The following is a 27,376-nucleotide window of genomic DNA, read 5'->3' as shown; positions in this document are numbered from 1 at the left end:
ACACGACTTTCTTTTATATATATAGATTTTAATAACATAAATAATTTAATAATTTCAATGATGGGCCTCTACGGACCTAACGGTAAAGAATACGATTTTGATAAAATTCACCAATTTTGCTATGGATGGGGTGCTAAAGTGTAACTTTTTTATACCTAAAATTAAAAAAAAAATATTAAAAAAAAACTAAAGGGGACCTAACGAAAAAATTGTGGGACCTTATAGGACCTAACGGAGACCTATCGATTAAGGTCATTTTTGACCCAAAATTCTATGGATGGGGTGCTAAAGTGCACTTTTTTTATACCTAAAATTTAAAAAATTATTTAAAAAAAAACTAAAGGGGACCTAACGAAAAAATTGTGGGACCTTAAAGGACCTAACGGGGACCTAACGATCAAGGTCATTTTCGACCCAAAATTCCATAGATGGGGTGCTAAGTTTGCACTGGTTGACATGAATGTTTAAATACGGTAAAAGAATTGATAATCTTTTTGTTTCTGAACGCAGATCAGAACTTCATTATTTGACACCCGAAAACAATCCTTTTCATGTGTCAATTGCCAAAACAACACATGTTTTCACTTTGTATTCACGGGATAATTTATTAGAATTTCATCGCTTTTTAAGCCAAAATGGTGTGTTTACTTGTTTAGTGTTCAATGAATTAACAAATTTTATCTATGTACTTTAGACTATAATCTTCGTTTACATTGCAGCCGAAAACTAAAAAGTTCATAGATCGCAAGAAGGCCGTCACGTTCAATTTAGTACATAGATCTCAAAGAGATCCTTTAGCAGCTGACGAGACCGCCCCACAACGTGTCTTAGTGCCTGTAAATGCTAATATACCTACAAAAAAGGATAAAGAGCCTGTAAGTATTTGTAACCTAGTTTTTACGTTTTTTATGTCATTAAACTTTCACCACTATGATAACTATTGTCACAGAATCTCACTCCAGAACAACGGAAAGAGGAGCAGCATAAATATGGAATTTACTTTGACGATGACTACAACTACCTTCAACATCTTAAAGATACCAAGGAGGTCACATTGGTTCTGCAACCTGTAAGTTGTTTGTATATTATTACTAGAGAAATTTTACATTGCTGTGGGTGGTGGACTCACCTATCACGACTCACATGCTCCTTTGCATACTCCATCTCTAACTCTACCAACTTAAAAAATATAAAATAAAACAGAACAAGGTATTTTTTTAATTTTTGACTAATTAGTTTAATATTTATGTGTTTTAACATTAGTATGCTTATGTGGTATGATATGATTTTACCACTTGGCAGAAAAAGATAAACAATTAATTCTTACCTATTTAGAAAGCGACACATAAAAGAAAACAACCGTCGGCTAATAAGGAAGAAGGGGATGAAGAGGGTCTGATAGAGGTAACAGAAAAACTACAATTTCCTAGCTCTGTGTTCGCTTCTGAGGTGGAGGAAGATGTTGGCTTGCTGAATAAGGCAGCTTCACAAGGTAAATAGTAATTAATAATTGATTTAAAATATATATAGCTAGATAAAAAATAGGAAATATTAAAAATCAATAATTGAACAGATTTGTGATAGTGATAATTAAATGCTACTTGGAAGGAAACTATTTAAAACCACCATTTTATATAACATTTTGTACATTTAACTTATGTGAAGAAAATCTGAGAAGTGATTATAAATACAGTGGAATCCGTTTATAAAGACATTGAAGGGAAATATCAAATGTCATAATTAGACATCGGATTATATGCATTTGCATATTTGCATATGCAAATGCATAAAACTCTCTTAAGACGGCGTTAGTGCATATTTTAGCCATTTTCCCCAATCGTGCATATTTCGTGCATAAATCGTTAAGTAGCGGGAGTTTTGATTGGTCGACTAACCTTTATTAGCCAATCAGAACGCTCAGCGAGTAAACAAACCCTATTTTGGCATGGTAAAATGGCAAAAAATTACAAAATGGGCTCCATTTTAAGTAAATTTTGAGCCATTCAAAATAGGGCTAGATTACCCTTTTGGGGCTAAAAACGTAAAACACGGGTTGAATTCCAAAAAAGGGCTAGATTTAGCCCGGAAAGATCTAAGGTGGCAACACTGGGCTCGCGGGTGACAAACGTCACAAATTTGCGCTCGAAAATTTGGTAAAAATGCTTAATTGTATATTGGCACAAAAACTATAGGTACTCAATTTCAAGAAAATTTCAATGTTTTTGTACAATCTTTGATTTAAATATATAAAAATAATAAAAGTTTTTTTGATTTAAATGTGCATATTTTAGGCATATCAGTCGTTTTTAGTGCATATTTCGACCTTTTTTAGTGCATATTTGCATGCATATTTTGGCATTTTGTTAGTGCATATAATCCGATGTCTAGTCATAATAAACGGACGTCATACAAAGCATTTAGTAGAAAATAATACAGAGAAACTAAATAGAGATGCCTACAGATTGACACTTAAAACAAAATGTTTGTAATTATAAAGTAAAAGACAAGATTTTTATTAAAAATGGCCATATTACTAGGTTTATGTCTGGATTTGGATCCTGAGGTGGTTGCAGCATTGGACGAAGACTTTGATTTCGAAGATCCTGACAATCAGCTTGAAGATAACTTCATTGAACTTGCTATGGGAGAGGGTAAGACAATGTTATATTAAAACAATAGTTGCTGATAAATGATGCTATGTTCCAAATTAAATCCAACGCCCACCAAGGTCATATTATAGCACTCTAAACAGAATCTATACAAATTATAATAAGTTGTGCGTGATAATTCCAGATCTTGACATTATCGCGAGTATTAAATTTCGCTTGTAAAGAAAATCTAGTTGAATAAATAAATGTTTGAGTTGAGTTAATATATTATTTATTTATTGATAACTATTTACAGGTGATGATGAAGATATGGAAGGTGATGAAGCAGATGAAAGTATGGAGGATAACGCATCTAACCAATCATTTGACTCTGATTTCGATTCAGATGACGATAGTGTTGATTCACAGGTAGTGTTTATTTTATTTAGGGCTGATTTTTCAATCCTTGGTTAAAACTTATTCATCGAATAACGTTTTAAACAACCATTCAAAAATGTATTGTAATTGCCCGTATTTGACAGTTTACAGGTGACATTTTAATATGTTTGTGTAATACTTTATTGGACGGATAAATTTTAACAAAGGATTGAAAAATCGGCTCTTATTCAAATATGTTTGAAGTTTCTTTTTTATCTATCATATAAATAAATAGTTTTGAAGTGAAAGTGTAGAGTAAAATTTCAATGTCGCGTCTTGGCAATACCGCCACGTCATGGAGTAAGGCGACAATTTTGATATCTTCGAATCTTGCCATAGAAGTTTCACTTCTGACACGTGTGCTCAGCACACACGCTTTTTTTTAAATAAGTATAAGAAAGAACGATTTTTGGCTGTATTTTTTAAAATTAATCTCTTCTACAGGAAAGAAAACCGCAAATGGCAAAATGGGATTCGAAAGACGACACGAAATCGCGTTTCTCACAATATTCCATGTCTTCCAGTGTTATTCGTAGAAATCAAGGATTGTCATTATTGGATAACAGATTTGAAAGGGTGAGTATCATTTTTTCCTTAACTATAGTTCAAATACCATTTTTAGTTTGTTGCGGGTATTTTTAAATGTGCCTACTCTCAGCAACTGCTACTTAAAAATGTATGTAATTAAATCCATACTTAATATTATAAATGCGAAAGTAACTCTGTCTGTCTGTCTGTTACTCAATCACGCCTTAACTACTGAACCAATTTGCATGAAATTTGTTATATAGAGATATTTTGATACCCGAGAAAGGACATAGGCTACTTTTTATCCCGGAAAATAGGATAGGTTTTGTCCCGGAAATCCTACGGAAACGGGAACAATGCGGGTTTTTCTTTGACTGCGCGGGCGAAGCTGCGGGTGGAAAGCTAGTTGAACATAAAAATGAAGACATAAATTTTTATAAAAATGCGTAGAGATATGTGTAAATTGATCAGTACAACTATAAAATAAAATAAATTAACTATTGAAAAGAATATAATATATTTGATCTCTCTAGCGGGATCATGGGTAGCTGAGTTTGTTAGGCATCCGCCCCAGATTGGTGTGAAAGGATGCGGGCTCGAGTCCCGCCTTGTGATCGATTTTCTTCTATTCTTTATAAATTTATACAGTACAACTATATTAGAATCACTACATAGTATAAAACAAAGTCGCTTTCTCTGTCCCTATGTCCCTTTGTATGCTTAAATCTTTAAAACTACGCAACGAATTTTGATGCGGTTTTTTTTAATAGATAGAGTGATTCAAGAGGAAGGTTTTAGTATATAATTTGTTGGTGAAAAGAGTTTGTATAAACAAATGTGTATGTCAAATACCTATGTGTCATCTTATAATTTCTCTCTTCCGTCTTTACCCTTCGTACTACGCGCATCGTCTAATAAAGAATCTTAAGTTTATTTAACAATCTTTGCTTTTTCCTGCCCAAAACCCATCAGGTTATGGGCCCAGAACGTTATCTTTGCTCTGTATATAATTATTTTTGAGTTTTGGCAGAATAAAAGTAATTTTATAAATAAACTAAAACGCCCGTCCATACATGTAAAAATGGCGACATCGACATCGGTTTCGACTTTAACTCCTGTGGAGAAGTTGAGCGGCATAGAAAACTACAGTAATTGGAAGTTCCAACTGAAAATGCTACTCATTCACGAGGACTTATGGGACGTCGTTTCGGAAGATAAAACTGAAGATGTCAAAGATGCGGCTCATATGAAGAGATCTCAGAAAGCTCTTGCTAAGATCTGTTTGTCAGTAAAGCCCTCGGTTTTTACGCATGTAAGGAACGCAGAGACGGCGCGGGATGCATGGATTAATTTGCAAAAGGCGTACGAAGACAAGGGGTTGTCAAGGAGACTGAGTTTGCTTCGTCTTTTGTTTGCAACAAAATTATGCGAATGTGAAAGCATGGAAGCTTACGTTGCGAAGATTAGCGACCTAAGTCAACAGCTGAACGATATTGGTTCACCTCTGGAAGATGATTTCGTTGCAGTTCTCTTACTGAGTGGCTTGTCGCAAGACTTTGATCCACTCATAATGGCACTTGAAAATTCTAATATTAAGCTGTCGAGTGAAGTGGTCAAAGCGAAGCTCATGCAGGAGAAGCAACGACGTGATGAAAAAGGTGACACGAGTTCAACAACTTTGGTGGCGGCACGTAAGAAAATCAAATGCTTTAAGTGCAAGAAGCTTGGTCACTTCTCGAGGAACTGTAAATCTGTGAAACCAGTTAAGGCGGAGAGCTCAACAAACCAGTTACTATTGACAGCATTATCAGCTTGTGTGCAGAATGATATATGGTTAATAGACTCTGGTGCGAGTAGTCATATGTGTCATGACAAGAATATACTAAATAACTTTGTTCCTGGTCATGTGTCTGAAGTCAAGGTGGCTAACGGTGAAAAATTATTTACTGCTGGTCGTGGTGATGTAAAAGTAAATTTGAAATTAGGCATCAAAACAATCAGTGAAGTTTATCATGTACCGAATTTAGCTACAAACTTGTTGTCAGTCAGTGCGTTAACTAGGAAGGGTTTTAGAGTTATTTTTAAGGAAAAATGTTGTAATATATTCTATGGTAAAAAGCTAGCAGCTACAGCTGTACATAAAAATGGTGTTTATCAATTAGAAACTGCAGAATCTGTTAGAGAGCGTGATCTGTGTGTGGTAGGATGTGGTGGCTGTTCTATGTTTTCAGGGAATAGTGTAGAATCTGCAACTACCAAGGTAAATACAGAAGCTCAAGATTTAGTGCAGAAGAAAGCATCTGAGAGCTGTAAGAAAGAAACTGAGCTGAGTTTCCAGGCGGCTGCTAACTCTGTTACGCAGGAGACATGGCACAGGAGACTAGGACATCTCAATATGAGGAGTATGCATTTGTTAATGAAAGGTATGGCTAGTGGTATTACTTATGATAAATCACAGTTCAGTCAATGTGAAGCTTGTGTTAAGGGGAAGCTTAGCAAATTACCTTTTCCTAAGAAGGCACAAAGTAGGTCAAATGAACTGTTAGGTGTTGTACACAGTGATTTATGCGGGCCTATGCCAGTGAAATCTTTCGGTGGTGCTAGTTACTTCCTCACGTTTATTGATGATTGTAGTAGGAAAACATGGATTTATTTTCTGAAAAATAAGAGTGAAGTTTTCGATAACTTCAAACATTTCAAGGCAATGGTGGAGAACCAAACCAATAGAAAAATAAAATTGTTGAGGACGGATAATGGAGGCGAATATGTCAATTCTATATTCCAGGAATATTTGAAGGATAACGGCATCATTCACCAGACTACCATACCGCACTCGCCTCAGCAGAACGGTGTTGCTGAGCGGGCCAACAGGACAATCGTCGAGAAGGCTCGTAGCATGTTACGAGACGCAGGCTTAGATGGGCAGTTCTGGGCAGAAGCGGTCAATACCGCTGTTTATTTGAAGAACCGGTCCCCTACAAAAGCAGTCTACGGTAGCACGCCAGAGGAAAAATGGACTAATGAGAAGGTGAATCTTAGCCATTTACGTATATTTGGTTGTGTGGTTTATGCCTTGACACAGAATCGTAAGAAATTAGATTCAAAATGTAAACCTTACATTTTTGTAGGATATTGTGAAAATAGTAAGGGTTATAGATTGATTGATCCAGAGAATCTCAGCAAAATTATTAAATCAAGGGATGTTGCTTTCTTTGAAAACAAATTCTATACAAAAAACACTGAAAAATGTGAAAATGGTGATTTTTTCATGATGATAAATAATTTACAGACTGAGAATTTAAACTCAAATGATTCTCATGTTGAAGTGGCACAGTCTGAAAATTCACTATCACCAGAAAAAGGGGAAGAAAATGAGATTGTAACTAATCCCAGAAGACAGTGTATTTTTGAGTTAGATGACTCTGACAGCAGTAGTTCTGTTGATCCTTCCGATGTCACTTACATTCCAGGTGAATCGACACTTGAAGATGCGATGGATACATCGGAATATGACAGTGCGTGTACTGCAATGCTGACCTGCATTGGAGATGAACCAGAGACAGTTCAAGAAGCTCTAGGAGGGGCTGAAGCTGTTCACTGGAAGAAAGCAATGGCTGATGAGTATCAATCATTTATTAAAAATAAATGTTGGACATTAACTGATCCACCTAAAGATCAAAAACCGATTAAGTGCAAGTGGGTTTTTAAGAAAAAGAAAGATCTTGATGGAAATCTAAAGCAGTATAAAGCCAGATTGGTAGCTAAAGGTTTTACACAGCGCTATGGAATTGATTACGAGGAAACTTTTTCTCCAGTGGTTCGATATTCCACTATTCGCATATTATTGGCTTTAGCAGCTGAAAAGCAGATGGATATCGATCATTTGGATGTAAGAACTGCTTTTCTAAATGGAGATTTGCAAGAAAAAGTTTTCATGGAACAACCGGAAGGTTATAAAGTAAAAGGCTGTGAGCATAAAGTATATAAATTGCATAAAGCAATTTATGGCCTAAAGCAAGCTTCGAAGTCTTGGTATGAAAAGATAAACCATGTGTTGGTTACAAAACTTTGTTTCAGAAGACTGTCCTCAGAGCCCTGCGTGTATTTTAAATCAAATGGTGAAGAATTAGTCATCATTGGGTTGTATGTGGACGATATATTTTTATTTTCAACCAGAAATTCACAAATGAAAGTTGAAATAAAGAAGAAACTCATGCAAGAATTCGAAATGAAGGATTTAGGGCCAGCCAGCCATATACTTGGTATGCGCATCACAAGAAACCAAGATAATATCTATCTTGATCAGTCTAGTTACATAAAGAATGTTTTAGACCGTTTTCATATGACTGACTGTAAGCCAGCTCAAACTCCAATGGAATCGGGATTGAAACTTGTAAAGGCTGATAAAAAGGAGGAGAATTTGGAATATAGAAATTTAATTGGTTGTTTAAATTATATTTCAGTTAGCTCCAGGCCAGACATCGCGCACGCGGTAAGCATGCTGAGCCAGTATAATGATTGTTATGATCAGCGTCATTGGAAGGCCGCGAAACGCGTACTACGGTATTTAAAGGGTACTGTAAACTACAAACTTGTTTTTAGTAGAAGTGGTCTAGACATCAATGGGTATATTGATGCTGACTGGGCTTCGTGTGAGGTCGATCGTAGGTCGTACACTGGGTTTGTGTTTCAAATTGGGAACTGTTCTGTATCGTGGGAAAGTAGAAAACAGCGAACAGTCGCTCTTTCTAGCACAGAAGCAGAATATATGGCTCTATCAGATTCTTGTAAAGAAGCGTTATTCATAAGAACTCTGTTGTATGAATTGTTAGGTAGGCATTGTTCTGTTACGATTTTTAATGATAACCAATCAGCACAAAAATTGTGTAAGAATCCTATGTATCATGCTCGTACGAAACATATAGATGTGCGGCATCATTTTATAAGAGAAGTTGTAAAAGATAATATTGTTAATCTGAATTATTTGTGTACTTCTGAAATGACTGCCGATATTTTAACAAAACCACTTACTAAAGAAAAGCATTATAAGTTTGTAACGTGTTTAGGTTTACAATAAATTTGTTAAATTCTTAAATTGTAAAACTAAACTTGTTTAATGTTGTACAATAATTATGTATCTACACATTTGTTTAAGGGCCAGTGTTGGTGAAAAGAGTTTGTATAAACAAATGTGTATGTCAAATACCTATGTGTCATCTTATAATTTCTCTCTTCCGTCTTTACCCTTCGTACTACGCGCATCGTCTAATAAAGAATCTTAAGTTTATTTAACAATCTTTGCTTTTTCCTGCCCAAAACCCATCATAATTTACATATTAGGTTTTAGACAAAGCGGGCGAAGCCGCGGGCGGTAAGCTAGTACATAATAATAATTATTTCATCATGGACTTCATACTATTATTAAAGTTATCAAACTTTCAGCCTATTCTATTATGAATAACCAAACATAATAAAAACTACCTCATTTCTAGATGTTCGCAGAATACGACGACACAGAAGTGGGTGCGTTAGATCTAGACGAGATAGAAGGATATCTGCCAGAAACACATAATATGTTACTAGATGCAGCGAAAGAGTTTGAAGAGTCCCAGAAGAAATATCATCTCGATAAGGAAAAGGAGATTGCTAGGTAACTTTTGAATGGAATATAGTAATTTTAATATTGTAATCTTTATTAAAGTTATATTTATTGCTAATGTATTTGATTATTACTATGAATAGTCAAACAGGAATATAAGACGTCTAATTGTTGATTTTTTAATTTATTTGTTATTTAATGATTGCTTCTGATACATTATTTCGATAATAATATATACCATATCATAATATACATTATCTCGGTTTTTAAAGTTTGCATAATATGCCGTGTTTCAACAAATTGATTGCTAATTTACTTAAGGATTGTGGTGGTATATATTATAGAAATAATTATATGAGTAACAGAAATATTTTTTTCACAAATATATTATGTGGGTAATACAACGATTAATAGGATAGCTAGTTTATAATGTTGTTAGAGATTTTTTATTAAACATTTAATCTCTTCTCAGACTGAAGCGTCTGCAAGAGATCGAAGAAGAGTCGGAAGATGATCTAGTGACGGTTGAAGTGGAGCCGCAAGAGAAATGGGATTGCGAAACTATACTATCTACGTATTCCAATTTGTACAACCATCCGAAACTTATTGAAGAGCCTAGAGTAAGTGAATATCGTATTTAATATTAAAATATTTAATGTTATGTTGGTTTTCAATAAAATTTTAGTGTAAATTTAACAATTAATATGATATTTACAAAATCAGTTTAAAGCATAAATCCTGATTATATTGTCAAATGTCAATTTATTGTAATTTTGGAAATTTATTATTATATTGTGTTGATATAAATTATGTTTGTTATAGAAAAACCAGAATAACTTTCAAAAGTACCAAAACGTAACAGTATTTATTTTGATGTCGTAGTAATTAGAAAATTTAATATTAATTGATCTTTTTAGAAACAAAAAATAAAAATAAACCCCAAAACCGGTTTACCGGAAGACACACTGGGCAAAGACAACAAACTGACGATGAAGTCGTTGGCCAAATTCAACGCTATGAATCAAGAACATGCGTCAGATTCGGACGAAGACGGACGGACGAATGCAGAGACTGTACTATCTACGCTTAGTGTATTGTCAATCAGGTAAGTTAAAAAAATAACCTTTTCCCGAACACTTTTTATGTCTGATTTTGTACCTTATTCGCCGTATTAAATAACCATTTAAAATTGACGATATTATACATTTTTTTTTCTCTTTTTAAAAGCATGAATTTTTATCAGACAGTTTATTATTGTTTTTATAATAATAATTGTATGTATGAAATTTTACAGGTTAGTTACGTTTGTATTTTGAACTCAATTCCTCATATAATTTACTTTAAAAAATAATTATTATTAAAATAAATCACTTGAATGAAAAATTGTTATCAAATGATGTTCACAAAAGAAAAATCTATCGCCCCAAGTCCTTGAATGATATGCTTTAACCATAGACATTATGATTTTAGACCCAAAGACGAAACGCCAGAAGAGAAGAAGGAACGCAAACGTCTTCTCAAAGAGTACAGAAAAGAAAGAAGAATAGAGAAGAAGGCAAACAAAGAAGCGTTTAAAGAAGAGAAGAAGAGACAAGAGAAGATTATGTTGAATAATAGAAATAATGTACAAGGGAATAAAATATTTTGAATACTTTAGTTTCTTTTTATTACTTACCTACGATATCTATATATAAATCTCGTGTCACAATGTTTGTCCTCAATGTACTCCTAAACCACTTAACGGATAATAATAATTCGCACACCATGTGCAGTTCGATCCAACTTGAGAGATAGGATAGTTTAAATCTCAAATCGTTTTAGAGAATGCGGGCGAAGCCGCGGGCGGTAAGCTAGTTATGTATCCCACCAAAAACATAAATGTAAAATTTGGAGCCGAGTTCAATCGTTGACTTAATTTGCCAAAAAAAGAAATGAGATCTAAATGTGTGCCAAGTTCTGCAGACAGTCCAGAAATTTATTTACAAAGATGTATTAAGTTCTTAGGTTGACTGAAAACTCAATTGTTTTATTTTCCCTTAGAGAACAATGTTTATTCCAAAATATAACTTTTTTAATTTGAATAATATAATTATTTTCACAAAGCAAACAACTAATGACCTATTGAACCCCATAATTTGATGAGGCTAGTTTTTAGAACCTCACAAAATATAAACAGTATGTAAAACTAGCCTCATCAAATTATGGGGTTCAATAGGTCATTAGTTGTTTGCTTTGTGAAAATAATTATATTATTCAAATTAAAAAAGTGATATTTTGGAATAAACATTGTTCTCTACGGGAAAATAAAACAATTGAGTTTTCAGTCAACCTAAGAACTTAATACATCTTTGTAAATAAATTTCTGGACTGTCTGCAGAACTTGGCACACATTTAGATCTCATTTCTTTTTTTGGCAAATAATTAAGTCAACGATTGAACTCGGCTCCAAATTTTACATTTATGTTTTTGGTGGGATATCATTACTTTTTGTACAGAAAATTACTCTGCAAATTTGATTTACTTTATGAATATAATACTTTTTATATACGATTTTTTTATTTTTTCTTGCGGTTTTTCTGTATGGTTTGTTTAGTATTATCCTTACTAATATTATAAATGCGAAAGTAACTCTGTCTGTCTGTCTGTTACTCAATCACGCCTAAACTACTGACCCAATTTGCATGAAATTTGGTATGGAGATATTTTGATACCCGAGAAAGGACATAGGCTACTTTTTATTGCGAAATATGTACCACGGGCGTAGCCGGGGCGGACCGCTAGTTTTCTATATTTTCTTATATGTTATGAATGTCAGCGCACATTGCCCCGTCATTATCTGCAATTTTTTAAACTCGTTTTCTGTTTAAAAGATTACATGATTTTCCAAACATCCAGCGTGAATTTGTACACACACTATTACCAAGATGCAAAGATCGTTGTAGAAGAATCGTCGCCTTACTCCATGACGTTACGGTATTGCCATGACGCGATCTTAAAATTTTACTCTAAACGCGCCTAAAGATGTTTCACTCATACCTATTAATATTACGCAAATTAAATCATTTCGACCTTCGACGAAGCCTTCTTCCATTACACCATTTATGGTAATTATTTTTGCATGCTTGTACTGGCTGAACATGTTTGTGCTTTATTAATATAATTGTATCACCATTGAATACCATGTTTAAAGCAAAATAAAGATTTTATTTATTTATTTACACTGAAATTAAAACTAAACTAAACACTCATAAATAAAGAATAAATAAATGTGAATATAAAGGTTTAAAGACATTTATTCCCATTAAGACATTAAGTCACTTACATGAGAAACTTAAATTTAAAACATAGGTATTTATAAAAAATATCATTCGTTAGTTAATTAAAAATTTAGAGTAAGTTACATACTATAAACATAAGTTTAGGTGAGGTACTCATTCATTGCATTCAAAGTTTGAGCGTGTGGTCTTCCAGGATGTGTTTCGCTAATTGTTTTTTGAATACAATGAATGAGTTTACACTTTTTAATTTGCTTGGCAATCCGTTATAGAAACGTGCTCCCTCGTATGTTGCCGAATATGTAAAATTATATATTATTTTTAACTGTATGAACAATATTTTTATTACAATTTTCTTTTATTTTACGTTTAATAACAGTTTTGAATAAAGAAATCATGCAATCGAAGTAATCCACCCTAGCGATACTAGCGCGAGTGAGTGTGATGTCAGAGGCGCTTCGAATCTACAGATGTTTCGTCCTAAAACATGTAAACTTCAATAATCTATATCTCAGTCATTTATTGATGGATTTCAAAATTTTTTTCGGCCACTGATTAGTTTTGATCTATTTTTTAAGACTAGTAAGGTGAATATACTATTTTCTATTTTTTTAAACTTTTCCATTTTTCCATACAAACAAAATTAATGTCATTGAAAAAAAAATTTAATACAAATAAATTCAGTATTTTCTGATTTTTTCCTTTGTACACTCACTATTACCTAGCTGATTACAAAATTTGAACTTTCTAGGTCATCTGGAAGTGGGTTAGGTTTTGTATATGTCTATAAGTCAGTCAGTCTTAAAAATTGCGATTTTTGGATATTAATATCTACGCAACTGTTTAATCTGTATTTATGAAATTTAAGGTTCTTGTTTATCTTGAGGTCCTCTTGATATGTACTAAATTTAGTTTATTTAACTCAAATAGTTTTCGAGTTATAAGGGGGTGAAAAGTGGCTCGAAATGGTTCGTGTAAATATACACACGGCTGCTGCTCGCCAGTTCTCTTCGCTTGAACTCGGCTTGACACGCTGCCGCGTGTCTAGATGTATTGTTACTTTTTGGGTCATGAGAAATAAAATAAATCATTCATAATAAACATTTTATATATTTCATCTATAACTATAATGGAACTTAAAAAACTAAATATCATATGAATTTAAAATATTTGTGTGCACGCAAACACAATATAATTATAATTTTAACTCATTTTAATTTCATTTCATCAAATATTTTATAAAATAATTTTATTGAATAGAGAGTTTATACAACCTTCTAATAAAACAATTTCATGATATTTATTGTTAAATCTGAGATTTCAAATGTTCCACAAAAATGTAAACCAATTACATATTAGAGCTAGCGCGCAAGAGCAACTTTTGTCCCCGCAACTATTTTGTCTCTTCCATTAACTCTATAGGAAGTTGCGTCGCTACGTGCGCGCACTTTCTTACTATTTAACAATATTTGCATCAGAATCGTAAATGTTAATCCATAAGTGTAGGTTCGATGTGCAATGTGCGAATGAAATAACACGATTGACCGCCATTTTTGATTCATTTCTTGAATAAATATTGACCATAAAAACATTTCATTTTCCAATAAAATATCTAAAGAAATACAAAGTCAAATCTCATTATTTTAATAACATTTTAAACAAATTTCGCTGTCATTTATACAGTTTCCCGCCATTTTTGTTGATACAGATACAAAATAACAATCGTGAATGGATACAGTAATAACTTAAAACTCAATGAAGAAGACAGCGATTGTGCTTATCTAAATATTAATTTCTTCACATAAAAGAAAAAACTCTTGCTTTTCACAAAACTTGAATCTTTCTATAACATAAAAAATAATGCTCTTTTGAATATAGCCAGCCTGTAGTCAGACAAATGCTATATAGGTCTGTAATAATAGTTTAATTGTAACAAACATACATAATAATTTATGTAACTGAGAAAATAAGAAAAATCAAATTAATATTACAATATATTTACCTACACATATCCAGAAAAAAATCGCACAATCGCTTCTCTCCCTATGCTTTATAAAAAATACCATAGATAACATTTTTTTGAAGTGAAACTTCTTCATGGCAATGCCGTCAGGTCATGTAAGGCGACGATTTATGTATCTTTGAATCTTGCCATAAAAGTTTCACTTCTGACACGTGTGCTCGGCATACACGCTATTTTTTATTAATGTTTTTCTTACGACAACACTAGCCCCTCATACCCGAGCCCGTCCGGGTCTGGGCACTCCATTCTGTTCTTGAGATGCTGTAGTGTGTTGTGGAAGTGTTTTGTTATCTGTTCCACTTCCTCCGATTGGTCCAGGTTCGCTAGCTCTTCGCGGATTTTCTGTATTATCTGTGGAAATTTTATTGGCTGTTAGTTATTTAAAATTACAATTTACTTAGTTATTAATAGCGTAGGGTAGAAAATGGAACGTGTACATGGCATATAGCGAAGTTTATTTTTTTATAAATAAGCTAGAATTAATTACTTACTATATATGTTACTATGTAAACATTTAAAAAATTTTTTACTGTAAAAATTATACAAGTGATAAATAACGGTATATTATAAGCAATAAAAATGTTGTGGACTATTTAATATTTATGTATTCCAAGTATTAGTTCTCACGAAGACAGGTAATCAGTCTGAACAGATACATATATGAAAAAAAATGTGTGCTAGTGTACACACGTAAGAAGTGAAACTTCTTTATGACCTTATTTTTCAAAAAATAATTTTCTAAATACAACTTTACAGAAATACGTCGAATCAAGATGGCGCGTAACGGAAAAATGTCACGCGTAACGATAAAATGTTACACTAAAATTTTTTCCAACCCAGATAAAGAAGTTTCACTTCAAAAACAATGTTTTTTTTTTTCTTTATTTTTTAACTACTTACTGCCTCAATAAGATTAGTGGTAAGTGCCTCATTGCCCCTCTCCCGTAGTTCATATCTGCCCAGTAGTTCAGCCAATAGCTGCGCTTGCACTCCGTCGTCCATACATTGCTACTTAACCCTTACTACTTACTACTTAAACTTAATTTTTACACTTTTCAGTTCACACGAAAACCAGACATCGTCCAGATCATGTATTAAGTAAAAAATTGTTTTTTTTTTTTTCGATTTTTTGTGTTTTTTTCGTTATTTTTAACTACTTACTGCCTCAATAAGATTAGTGGTGAGTGCCTCATTGCCCCTCTCCCGTAGCAGGGCATATCTGCCCAGTAGTTCAGCCAATAGCTGCGCTTGCACACCGCCGTCCATACATTGCTGTGCAACTCTGGCCGCTTTCTTGAGGCAGTCTAACGCTCGGGTCGCTTCGTTTAGTGGCCACTGGAAATAAATAATATTTTTTATTCAAAAAGGACATTATCTTTATTTTTTATAGTTATAAATGCTATTTGAATATATTTTGAAGTGAAATAAAATCGGCATTTTTTTTATCACATAGTAAATCAGAACATAAAGTACCCGTCACGAGAAGCTATAAATTATGTAAACAAACATCTTTTACTAAGTAAACATTTTATACTGCGAGATAATAATAAATTGACCATATTCAATCGACATGAAATATAGACGGGTTATATGAAAGTAACAACCTATTTAATTTAGTCGGATCATATTTTAACGACGCAAAGCGCTATCGTTTGTGTTTCTTGGTACCGGAACGCGTCCGTCGCAGGGATTGTGAACTATCGGGACGCCATTTTGAAATAAACGCATCATTCGAGTTTCGAATGCGTACGAGTTTGTTTCATTGCTTTGCATATATCGCGGATCTGGTTGTTATTGTTAATTTTGTTATTGTTTCGTTATCACTTTTTTATTGTTGTTACTTTAATTGTTGCGTTAATTTTATTTGTTATTACGTATAATGGAGCCAGTAGCCAGTACATCTAAAATCGATGAGATGATTGATAAAACTGTAGACAGCTTCGTGATACATGTCACTGATTCTGACACAGAAATGGAAACATCTGAATCTGACGAATAATTATTCTTAAATAATATTTATGTTAATTAATATTTGTTACTTAATAATTTATTAAATCTTAAACAAATTCATTTTTTTTGTTGGTCCAAATGTTGTGAACTCCTGAACACTTGTTTACAAAATTTATAGCTTCTCATGACGGTTACTTTAGTATAAAACAAAATCACTATTTCTGTCCCTATGTCCCTTTGTATGCTTAAATCTTTAAAACTACGCAACGGATTTTGATGCGGTTTTTTTTAAATAGATAGAGTGATTCAAGAGGAAGGTTTAAGTATATAATTTATTAGGTTATAGACAAAGCGGGCGAAGCCGCGGCCGGTAAGCTAGTCAAGTATAATTTGAGCCAAAATGCCCATCTAGACTCGTGGCCTGTATCGTGGGCATCTATTAAAAATAAGAAGAAACAAACAAAGGAAGCGTATTCGAATCCCGCCAATTGATCGATTATTTTCCACTAACTGAAAACTTTTAACGGATTTTTAATACGATTATTAATTATTCATGTAGAAATTTTAATGATGTAAATTGGTCAAAACATAATATAATAAGTCCTTACCTAATTAAGATTAATAAAAAATAATACAAAAAAAAACCTTTTAACGCATGTGTAGATAAATAAACAAGACTCGTAAAACAAACATAAGAATAATCTCAAACTCATCTCTTTTTCTCTCTTCTTATCTCTCTTTCTTACCTGTTTCCCATCCTTAGCTCCCTTCCAGAAGAGATGTGCACACAACGCCACGGCTCTACTCTGATCCGGTTTCTTGAGCAACTTGCTTGCCGCGAGAGCGCAACCCGTGCGCATTGGTTCAGCATTTTCGGCGCCTGGAGGACAAATTTAAATTTGAATTAAATAAATCATATTGTCAAAATATTATTCTTAATGATAATAATTCAGATTAAATGGACCTAGTGTGCTGCATCTGCCAATTTTTTGAGTAACTTTTTTTTGGTAATTCCCGAGTAAAATAGAAACAATTTCGAAAAAAATATTGAAAACTCATTTGCAACCCAAAATTTTTATTATATACAACTTATATACAAATATTATATACAACTGCAAATCATTAACAAATTCTCACTACTACCCTCCTTTACTTATTTTCCCTTAAAAATAACTCACCAAAACAGTTAATCTGCTCAAACGTGGCTATAATCAGAGTGATGGCTGCCAATTGCGCTTTACTATCCGATATCTCATCCTCATACAGTGAGAAGGCTTGCGAGAGATATTCGTAAGCTATCGTTTCGTGATTCGCGAAACCAATCTCGCTTATTGCTAGCGCGCCTTGCAGGTATAATCTGGAAAAAAATATTGATTTTTATTAAGTTATATAAATCTGTCTTCTGTATAATTCAATTTTTTATAAATATTTGAAGATTTTATAAAGAAATAGAAATTGTTCGATATTGCGGCGTCCGCGTCGGCGAGGTGAGGTAAAAAACGCAGGATGAGTACCGCGTCATAATCACAATCATTTTCTATTCTTTTAAATTGTGTAGATTATTTTTTAAATCACCCCAAAACTTGAGATGAATCCAAACTTTTTTATATATAAATAGTGAATACTGAATACCAACATTTGTTAAATATAGTTTCAAAATAAAAAGGCTTCAATCTATTGATGCTAAGATGCATATATTCATCACCAATAATTTCCTCAAATCAAGAACTAAAACAATAAGTAAAAAGCGAACTACATATAAAAATAAAGTATATCATTCAAATTAATCACCTAAGAGGTAATTCAGCGAGTTCAGCTTTCACCAGCATACTGATGGTCTGATGGCAGAACTGGAATATTTTCTGACATTTCTTTTCCCACATTTCATCCTGAAAAGAAGCAAATTCTATGTAATACTAGCTTCCCACCCGCAGCTTCGCCCGCGCAGTCAAAGAATAACCCGAATACTTCCCGTTCCCGTGGGATTTCCGGGATAAAACCTATCCTCTTTCCCGGGGTAATAAGTAGCCTATGTCCTTTCTCGAGTATCAAAATATCTCTATACGAAATTTCATGCAAATTGTTTCAGTAGTTAAGGCGTTATTGAGTAACAGACAGACAGACAAAGATACTTTCGCATTTATAATATTAGTGTGGATGGAACCTTTTTAACTGTCCCTTAAAATCCTTGTAGACAAAAGCCGCATTGGGTTCAAATCTACATGATAATAACAATTAAAAATCTATTCGAATTTGATCCTTATTACTTATTATTTAAGGTTCAAAATAATTAATCAGCCGGAACCTGATGATCACTACAATATAAAAATAAATAAACTTACAATTCCAACCGTCCAAGACGAAAGCGAACCGGAACTCTTTACACATAAAACGGTAATGAACTAGTATATCGGACATTAGAAAATTGAACCTTATTACTTGACCCTTAAGGGTCTTATTCACAAAAATGAATCGATACTTACAGAACACTTAAAGAAATCGAAATTGAACCATATTACCTGATCCTTAAGGTCCATATACACAAATACAATATTGATCGTAATTATTCAAGTTTAGCTATTCAAAATTGAACCATATTACCTGATCCTTAAGGTCCTTATACACAAATACAATATTGATCGTCATTATTCAAGTTTTGCTATTTAAAATTGAACCTTATTACCTAGCTCTTAAGGTCCTTATACACAAATATAATATTGATCGTAATTATTCAAGTTTAGCTATTCAAAATTGAACCTAATTACCTGATCCTTAAGGTCCTTATACACGAAAGCGAGTCGATACGCGTGAAACACAATCGGTGGGAACGTGTGTTGTATGCGTTTCGCTCCACCGCCTTGTAATGCTTTTCTTGCCGCACTTAGTATTTGGTACTGTTGGTCCGCTGAATCTGACTTGAAGTGATGTATTAATCTGAAGGAGCAAAATAATAATATTATCAAATTATTGTCACAAAGTCAACTGTCGAGTCAATATTTAAAAAAAATCTAATTTTACCACGTGCATTAAATTCAAAATGGCGGCTCGCGCTATTTTTCCTCAAAGTTGAGAACTAGGATTTGTGTTATGTCCCCATAACTAAACAACATAAGTCAAAACCGCTTTATCTCCACCTTTTGCAGAGCAAAAATAGCTACACATTAAATTATACAAGGCGTACATTATTACGTACTATGCCTTCACAATAACTTCACTTGAAAAAGTTCAATATCTGACTTAGTATTATAATTACAATAAAATTGTTACATGTTACATGTAGCGGTCGAATATTTTTCTATTGATAATATTATTAATTTATATCGAAATAATGAATTACCTGGCTAATAGCCCTTGTTCCTCCATGAAATCTTCAGCGTCGCACTCTTCCGGTTGATCAGGTTGGTCTTTCACCAACACATCCACCATAGTTAATACTGCATCCACCTATGTAGATAAGAAAATTTCATTTTAATAAATACCTCTATAGTTTTTTAGAATGACTAGCTGCTCCGCGCGGTTTCACCCCCGTGGCTCCACCCCTGTTGTTCGTAGCGTGATGATATATAGCTTATAACCTTCCTCGATAAATGGGCTATCCAACACCGAAAGAATTTTTCAAATCGGACCAGTAGTTCCCGAGATTAGCGCTTTCAAACAAACAAACAAACAAACTCTTCAGCTTTATAATATTAGTATAGATTACACTAAATAATATACACTTTATCCAAAATTACTGCTGTGACTCATATTATGTTTTCTAAAATTTCATTTACAAAATCAAGCATCACCCCGTTAGGGCACTTTTCCACCAATAATGTGTGAGGATGTGTAGCGATGTATGTGTTTGTAAATACCAATAGTATCGCTTCACTTAATTTGAAGTTTGAAGCGATACTATTGGTTATTTACAAACACATACATCGCACATTATTGGTGGAACGTCCGAATCCTGCCTCGTGATCGAATTATTTCATACTAGCGGTCCGCCCCGGCTTCGCCCGTGGTACATATTTCGCAATAAAAAGTAGCCTATGTTCTTTCTCAGGGTCTGAAGATCATCATGTCTGTGCCAAATTTCATCAAAATCGGTCCAGTAGTTACATTTACATTACAATTACCCTAGCCTATTGCAATTTGCCTATTCATTACAATCAAACAAAGTTTTCTTTATAATATTAGTGTAGAAAAAAATTACATCACTTATTAAGAACTATTATTTTACAAATCGACTCACATCCTCCGGACTAGACACAGTTGTATCACTCTCCAATACATCAGACACTAAATGCACGGCAATCATCAGCCTGCCCGGTTGGTTCAATCTATTTATCAACGGACCGTAGTTCTGCAACTTGATGAGGGTAAGAATATTCTTATAGTGGTCCGCTGGGAGCTTGAGGATCTTCATCAGCTCTTTGAATACTGGTGTGTTGTGTTCTATGTGGGTTTTTCCGCTGAAAATTTGTGATAAAATTAGTATTTTTAGGTGAGACGGTAAGGTGAGAAATAAATTTGTATACAGTTAATGATATTATTATTGTCCGTTTGGTATATATTACACGTATTAAATAGTATTATGTACTTGGTTAAAAAAAATTGAAATCCATAAGACAAAAAAATGTACACGTCTTAAAAGAACAGGCTTCAGGAATTCAATATGCCTCGTTGCCTACAGATTATTGAAAAATACTTGTATTAGAGAGAAAGACCATTTTTATTTTGTTGAAGATTAAAGTTAACTATTAGCTCAATTAAAATTTGACTTCTTTTTTTCTACACTTACCTACTCTGCTGAATATCAGCACAAATCCGGTCAGTATGAGCCAGCACTCGGTCCACATAGCTCAGTTTGTCCGGATGACAGCGCTGAGCCAATTTCAGCAAGGCTAATTGCAATGACAGCATGTCTTCTGGCGGCATGTCTGTGCGACTCTGGGAATTAAAAAAAAAGTTAAAGGTTTTACGAGAATTTTGGATTGTCTTTGTCCAACTACGTAAGTAAGGCAAGGTAAAATAAATCTAACAAAATTGAACATTAAAAAGTACCCTAAATGAATTACAGGATAATAAGTAGAGTAAGGTATTATGCAAACGTTCACACCAAATTTCACCACTATAGTTACACATTTTTTGAATAAAATTGAGTTTATTTTACACAACTTTACTTTACAGTATAATATAAATGAATATATTTTGTATTCTTATTAAAAAATTAATGTGAGAATGGTCCTTTGACACATACACAAACTTTCACCGTTATATTAATAGGGTGATTTTTTTTGTAAAGAATAGAAAATAATATATATATTTAGAGAATGTCATAAAACCAAAATATCAAATTCAGTATGACTTTTACCTGTGTAATGGCGGCCACTTGGTCAGAGAATACTTCAAACAATTGCACCTCTTGTTCTTTTCCATCTTCTAAAACCACGCTTAGATTTATGTTACCTTCATTTCTCTGTAAAAAAAAAAATTAATAAAAATACATTGTAACTCTGCTTTATAGAGTAAACTTTACCAATTAATATTATAAATGAGAATGTAAATCTTCTTCACGCCTCAACCTCTGAACCGATTTGGACAAAATTTCGTACAGAGATAGCTTGTGACCTGAGAAAGGATATAGATAGGTTTTGTCTCGAAATTAATCGGGAACGGGAATTATGCGTGTTTTGTTTGTTTGACTAAAAGCTAGTAGGTACATAATGTTTTTTTTTTAATTATTAACTTCACGTTTAATATTAAAAGGAGATAGGTAAATAACTATTTTCTCACCTGACTATAAGCAGCTAAGCGTTCAATAAGAGCAATGATGATGTTCTTTATATTCACTCCTGGTTGTAATTCAGCACATGACTTGAGGAACGGTTGGAGATTCGCCAAGTGGAACTCGTCGGGGAATACCTGTTAAATTATAATGACTATTAATTTAATTTTTATTATATCTTGCGAAATATGTGATTATTATATTGGATAGATGATTATTAGATAGACAGGTAATAAGTTTAAATTGTCGAGTCAATATTTTATTTAGTGGCCCTCATATTTTATAGATAAACTTGATGTACTTACATGTTATGGCTTAAGTTAAAATAATTAAGTAAATTTTGTAAATTGTATTGAAAAAAAATTCACAACATTTTGTTTTTATTTCAAGTAAATAAAAGCTTATGAAATTTAAGATCTTGCAAATTAAGTATACTTACTTAAGTTTTGAAAGTAAAAAGAAGTATGGAAATTACACTGGAGTATAATACACGCATTTACCTGTATAATACACACATTTACATGTATAATAACAAGCATTTACCTGCATAATACACGCATTTACCTGTATAATACACGCATTTACCTGTATAATAACACGCATTTACCTGTATAATACACGCATTTACCTGTATAATACACGCATTTACCTGTATAATACACGCATTTACCTGTATAATACACGCATTTACCTGTATAATAACACGCATTTACCTGTATAATACACACATTTACATGTATAATAACACGCATTTACCTGTATAATACACGCATTTACCTGTATAATACACGCATTTACCTGTATAATAACACGCATTTACCTGTATAATACACGCATTTACCTGTATAATACACACATTTACCTGTATAATACACGCATTTACCTGTATAATACACGCATTTAACTGTATAATACACAGATTTACATGTATAATACACACATTTACATGTATAATAACACGCATTTACCTGTATAATACACTCCATAAGATACACATGCTATCGCGTCTCTACAGCTGACTACTTGCTCCAGTATCCCCGGTAGCACTAATTGTCTATAATATTATCTTCATATATCTACCCAGTGAACTCTAATTGAGATAGTCTCACTATATTTGTAACAATGGAATGTTCTAGAAGGAATAAACCTTCTTTCTTACCTGTATAATACACTCCATGAGATACTCCTGTGCTATCGCGTCTCTACAGCTGACTACTTGCTCCAGTATCCCCGGTAGCACTAGTCGCCTATAGTCTTCAACCCCAACGGACTCTAGTTGAGACAATCTCACTAGATTGGTGCCAACGAGGATACGTAGTTCGGAACGTTCGCGTTCGCGGCGTTCTTTATCCCTGTGAAAATGTAAAATAGTAGCTATGGATATGAATCCTACTAATATCCTACTAATATTATAAATACGAAAGTTTGTGAGGATGTGTGTGTGTTTGTTACTCTTTCACGCAAATACTACTGAACCGATTACAATGAAATTTGGCATACATATAGACTTCTTTGGATTCTTCTTTCAACTTGGATTAACACATAAGATAGTTTTTATCCTGGAATTCTCAAGGGAACGGAAACTATGCGGGTTTTTCTTTGAAAATGCGGGCTGAGCCGCGGGCGGAAAGCTAGTTTACATTTAACAAAAGTTATAAGAATTTTATAGAAATGGTGAGCACAAAACACTAAAATATAGTCAAAAATTACCGGGCAACGTTGTATAAAACATTCATTGCTATTACTATTTGATTTCGTGGTAGTAATGTTCAAAGTCGGTTGTAGCAATCATTTAGAAAACTGCCTAAAATTCATGTAGGCAGAGTTTTGTTTCAGATAGTATTTGAATGTGATTGTGAGTCTAGTTTATTTTACATCAATGGAATAATGTTTGTTAATAAATGTTTTTTCATTATCTTTATTCTGCAATAATAATTAAGCGTATATAAGGAATAAAAAAATACCTTGAATGGCCTTGATGCTGCATTCGCACCCACAGCTTGTTCATTTCAGCGAAGTTCATTAGCACAAAATCTATTGCGTCGCGAACCTACAATATATGAATAAGAATATTGTTTTATGAGTAAATAAATTACATATTTATTAATTTCTAACTATATTTTAAGGATACAAGTTAGACAAGACTGAAAAACTGTCATAAGATTTACAATTATTATTAGTTCAGAAGTGACCCCTATTTTGTTTAAAATCGACACTCGTTTTTTTGTTACAATTGACAAACATTCTTTAAATTTGTGAAGTTACAACTATGTTTCATGGTTGTTATTAACAAAATTAAAAATAGGTGTTGTACAAAAATTACTAATATTTTACATAATAATCAACAAATATCACTCACAGTGCCTTCATTTTCATTAGCTGCCTCAATGGTGTCAGGTAATATATTCCTGGTGCACTGTAGCAAGTAGTTCCTTAGGAAAAGGCCACGCAGCGGATGTTGGACTCCACGGCACATCTCTACAAGATCCTGTAGAAAATAGTTTTTGAAATAAAGTGAACAAATTTCCTTGAAATATTGAATAAGTGCATGTAAAACAAATGCACGGTTTACCCTGTTCATATAACAGCCGTAAGCATAGTCGTATCGTGCTACGCGCAGAGAAAGAATGCGATATGTGCATTAATTTGACAAATATACACGAAGCTTTACGACATATACGTATTTTCATGAAAATATGCTTATCCCATTGAGCCCCAAGCGGCCAGATCGTTCCACCACACAATACATTTTCTATTGTGTCTGTGATTCCGGGGCCTGAGTTATTACGAGATGACTATAATAAATCCCTATCTGTGAAAAGGGTTTCTGCAGCTGTCTAGAATAAGAATTTTGTGTTGCGAAATGTAGCATTTGATTCAATTTAATTTGTGTTTAATTTACTTTGCAATAACATCCATTTAAAATGTTTATTTGTAACTTCAATAAATCTCTCCTCGAGTTGATTTTATCACAAACATATAGAAAGTAGCTGATTTTGTAAATATTAAAAAATATAATATACAAGCGGTCCGCCCCGGCTTCGCCCGTGGTACAAAAGTAGGTGGTAATAAAAGGTAGCCTATGTTCTTTCTCAGGGTCTAAAGATTGTCTGTGCCAAATTTCATCAAAATTGGTCCAGTAGTTTATGCGTGAAAACCATACATACATACATACTTAATTACAAACCTTTCCTCTTTACAATATTAGTAAAGATGTGAAAAGGAATAAAAAAATTATATTTACCTTCAACAGATCTCTCCTCAAATTAGTGCTAGTCTTTATATACACCAGGCCTACAGTGATCAACAGATATAGTCGGGGTACAATATTGCCAGCATATTGAACAAGTTCATACAGATCGGCGACTTTACGTCCCTTCTGGAACTCTTCAAGCAAGTATAGTTCGAGGTGACGCAGCTCGTCGGTTATAGCCATGTCTGTTTTTTGGCTAAGGATATTTCAATTCAACTACTTGGTAATTAATATATTAGTAATTAATTTTGAGGCAATAAAGCTCATCTACTGTTATCCATACTAATATTATAAAGCTGAAGAGTTTGTTTGTTTGAACGCGCTAATCTAAGGAACTACTGGTCCGAATTGAAAAATTCTTTCGGTGTTAGATAGCCCATTTATCGAGGAAGGCTATAGGCTATATATCATTACGCTAAGACCAATAGGAGCGGAACAATGCGGGTGAAACCGAGGAGCGCAGCTAGTGTTATTATTAACATTTAAATTTTATTTAATTTACTTTTTGTAGTTTGTAATAGGTAAACTGAAATAGTTCTAAACCAATTTAGGAACATTTTTACAACATAAGCGACTATGCTTATTACAGTTGAATGGGAAAAATTCTTCTGATCTATTCTTATATAAGTAATAATCATACTTTTAACAAGATATATGTATATAGATATACTAGCTGTGCTGCGCGGTTTCACCCGCGTGGCTGCGCTCCTGTTGGTCTTAGCGTGATAATATATAGCCTATATTACTCATGGATAATGTAGCTTTCGAATGGTGAAAGAATTTTTAAAATCGGTCCAGTAGTTTATGAGTCTATTCATTACAATCAAACAAACAAAGTTTTCCTCTTTATAATATTAGTGTAGAATGTAGATATACTTTTAACAAGGTAAATAATTATAAAGCATTCAACCATTATAAATTATCATAGGATAACAATGTCCACTACAGTAAAAAGACATTAAAATTCGTTGTAAATAAAAAGGATACACAGTTCATAGTAGCTTTTAGGTGACAGCAGAGAAGTCCGTAACTCTCCTAACATTGTAGAAGCATGCTTCAATGCATCCATCAGCTTTGATTTGTCCAAGCATCTTTTCATTTGAAATGCCTGAAATTTGTTTAAAAATCAGACATATTTTCCATGAATTAAATGCATTATGTATATTTATTTACGCACTAAACCCGTCAATTTTTCTTCAGAAATTTAACCATCAAAATCGATATAAGGAAAACAAAACATGAACTGTAAATACCTGTACTTTAACAACATTCAAAGCTTCTTCAAGAAGCTTCTCCTGCTCCTCAACTGGCGAAGTTTGGTTCGTCATCTCCGCCTGAACATAATTCTAATTATTAATGAGAATTCAACAAAAACAGGATATCTGTTATGCGATGCGATTATGTGACAAAATAAATATTAATAAGGTGTTTAATCATTTGTATTTCGTGATATATTATTCGATGTACTAACCTGGTTTCGATAAATGTTGTAAATATCGAAAATTTTCGGTCGATTTGTAGATATTTTCAAAATAAATTTGTAAATTGATCGAGTTCGGTGGGTGTAATTTACTTGTTTGACGACTAATTGACATTGACAATTAGAAGTCTCTAAAAGTTGTCCATTCACAGCTCGATTTCAAGATTTTAGACGGCATCCCAGAAAACAAAACCTCGTTCTTGTAGGCACGTGTATTACAACTTACAAGTTGTGATTACAAACAAACTGTCTATCAATAGAGAATTTCAATTGAGAAAAGCAGGATTGAAACAAGAAAAAAGAACAATTTAAACAATAAATAGCGGCTGCTCTATTATTTGAAAATATTTTCAATTTTTACTTCGAAAATGTGTCATGTCAAACCAAAAATAAAAAATTAACGAATCTATAAAATCATAAAGTCGGTGGGTGGCTCTTGTTTTACACCTTTACACGGCGTAAAACAAGAGCC

General features: G+C 33.2%; 2 protein-coding genes across 2 annotated transcripts; one reads left to right on the top strand and one right to left on the bottom strand.

Annotated features, from left to right (window-relative positions):
- The first annotated feature begins 562 nt into the window (after positions 1-562).
- Positions 563-10,802, top strand: LOC123702021 (protein LTV1 homolog). Its single transcript, XM_045649667.1, has 11 exons — positions 563-638; positions 720-875; positions 950-1,069; positions 1,336-1,492; positions 2,538-2,651; positions 2,905-3,017; positions 3,471-3,602; positions 9,047-9,204; positions 9,626-9,773; positions 10,071-10,258; positions 10,624-10,802. Exons 1-11 carry the CDS (start codon positions 636-638, stop codon positions 10,799-10,801), a joined length of 1,467 nt encoding a protein of 488 aa, XP_045505623.1. The 5' UTR covers positions 563-635; the 3' UTR covers position 10,802.
- Positions 10,803-14,436: 3,634 nt separating this feature from the next.
- On the bottom strand, positions 14,437-27,281 carry LOC123701963 (vacuolar protein sorting-associated protein 35). Its single transcript, XM_045649598.1, has 19 exons — positions 27,266-27,281; positions 26,896-27,008; positions 26,678-26,758; positions 26,412-26,532; positions 25,416-25,609; positions 24,531-24,659; positions 24,136-24,221; positions 23,331-23,523; positions 22,180-22,308; positions 21,758-21,862; positions 21,185-21,333; positions 20,636-20,855; positions 19,739-19,845; positions 19,167-19,335; positions 18,193-18,290; positions 17,580-17,758; positions 17,148-17,281; positions 15,613-15,786; positions 14,437-14,802 (listed from the first exon to the last, which is right to left on the bottom strand). The coding sequence occupies exons 1-19, from the start codon at positions 27,279-27,281 to the stop codon at positions 14,644-14,646; spliced, it is 2,556 nt and encodes an 851-aa protein (XP_045505554.1). The 3' UTR covers positions 14,437-14,643.
- Between the last annotated feature and the right edge of the window lie 95 nt (positions 27,282-27,376).

Source organism: Colias croceus, chromosome 22, assembly GCF_905220415.1.
Source record: "Colias croceus chromosome 22, ilColCroc2.1".
Lineage (NCBI taxonomy): Eukaryota > Metazoa > Arthropoda > Insecta > Lepidoptera > Pieridae > Colias > Colias croceus.
The sequence above is the reverse complement of the archived record's forward strand: the minus strand, read 5'-3'. Positions and strand labels throughout refer to the sequence as shown.

Coding starts and splice junctions, on each gene's coding strand:
- LOC123702021 (XM_045649667.1), top strand. Junction 2,652..2,904: donor TGAACTTGCTATGGGAGAGG/GTAAGACAATGT, acceptor AACTATTTACAG/GTGATGATGAAGATATGGAA. Junction 3,603..9,046: donor TGGATAACAGATTTGAAAGG/GTGAGTATCATT, acceptor CCTCATTTCTAG/ATGTTCGCAGAATACGACGA.
- LOC123701963 (XM_045649598.1), bottom strand. Junction 26,533..26,677: donor TGAATGTTGTTAAAGTACAG/GTATTTACAGTT, acceptor AACAAATTTCAG/GCATTTCAAATGAAAAGATG. Junction 25,610..26,411: donor TAAAAGCTACTATGAACTGT/GTATCCTTTTTA, acceptor GCCAAAAAACAG/ACATGGCTATAACCGACGAG.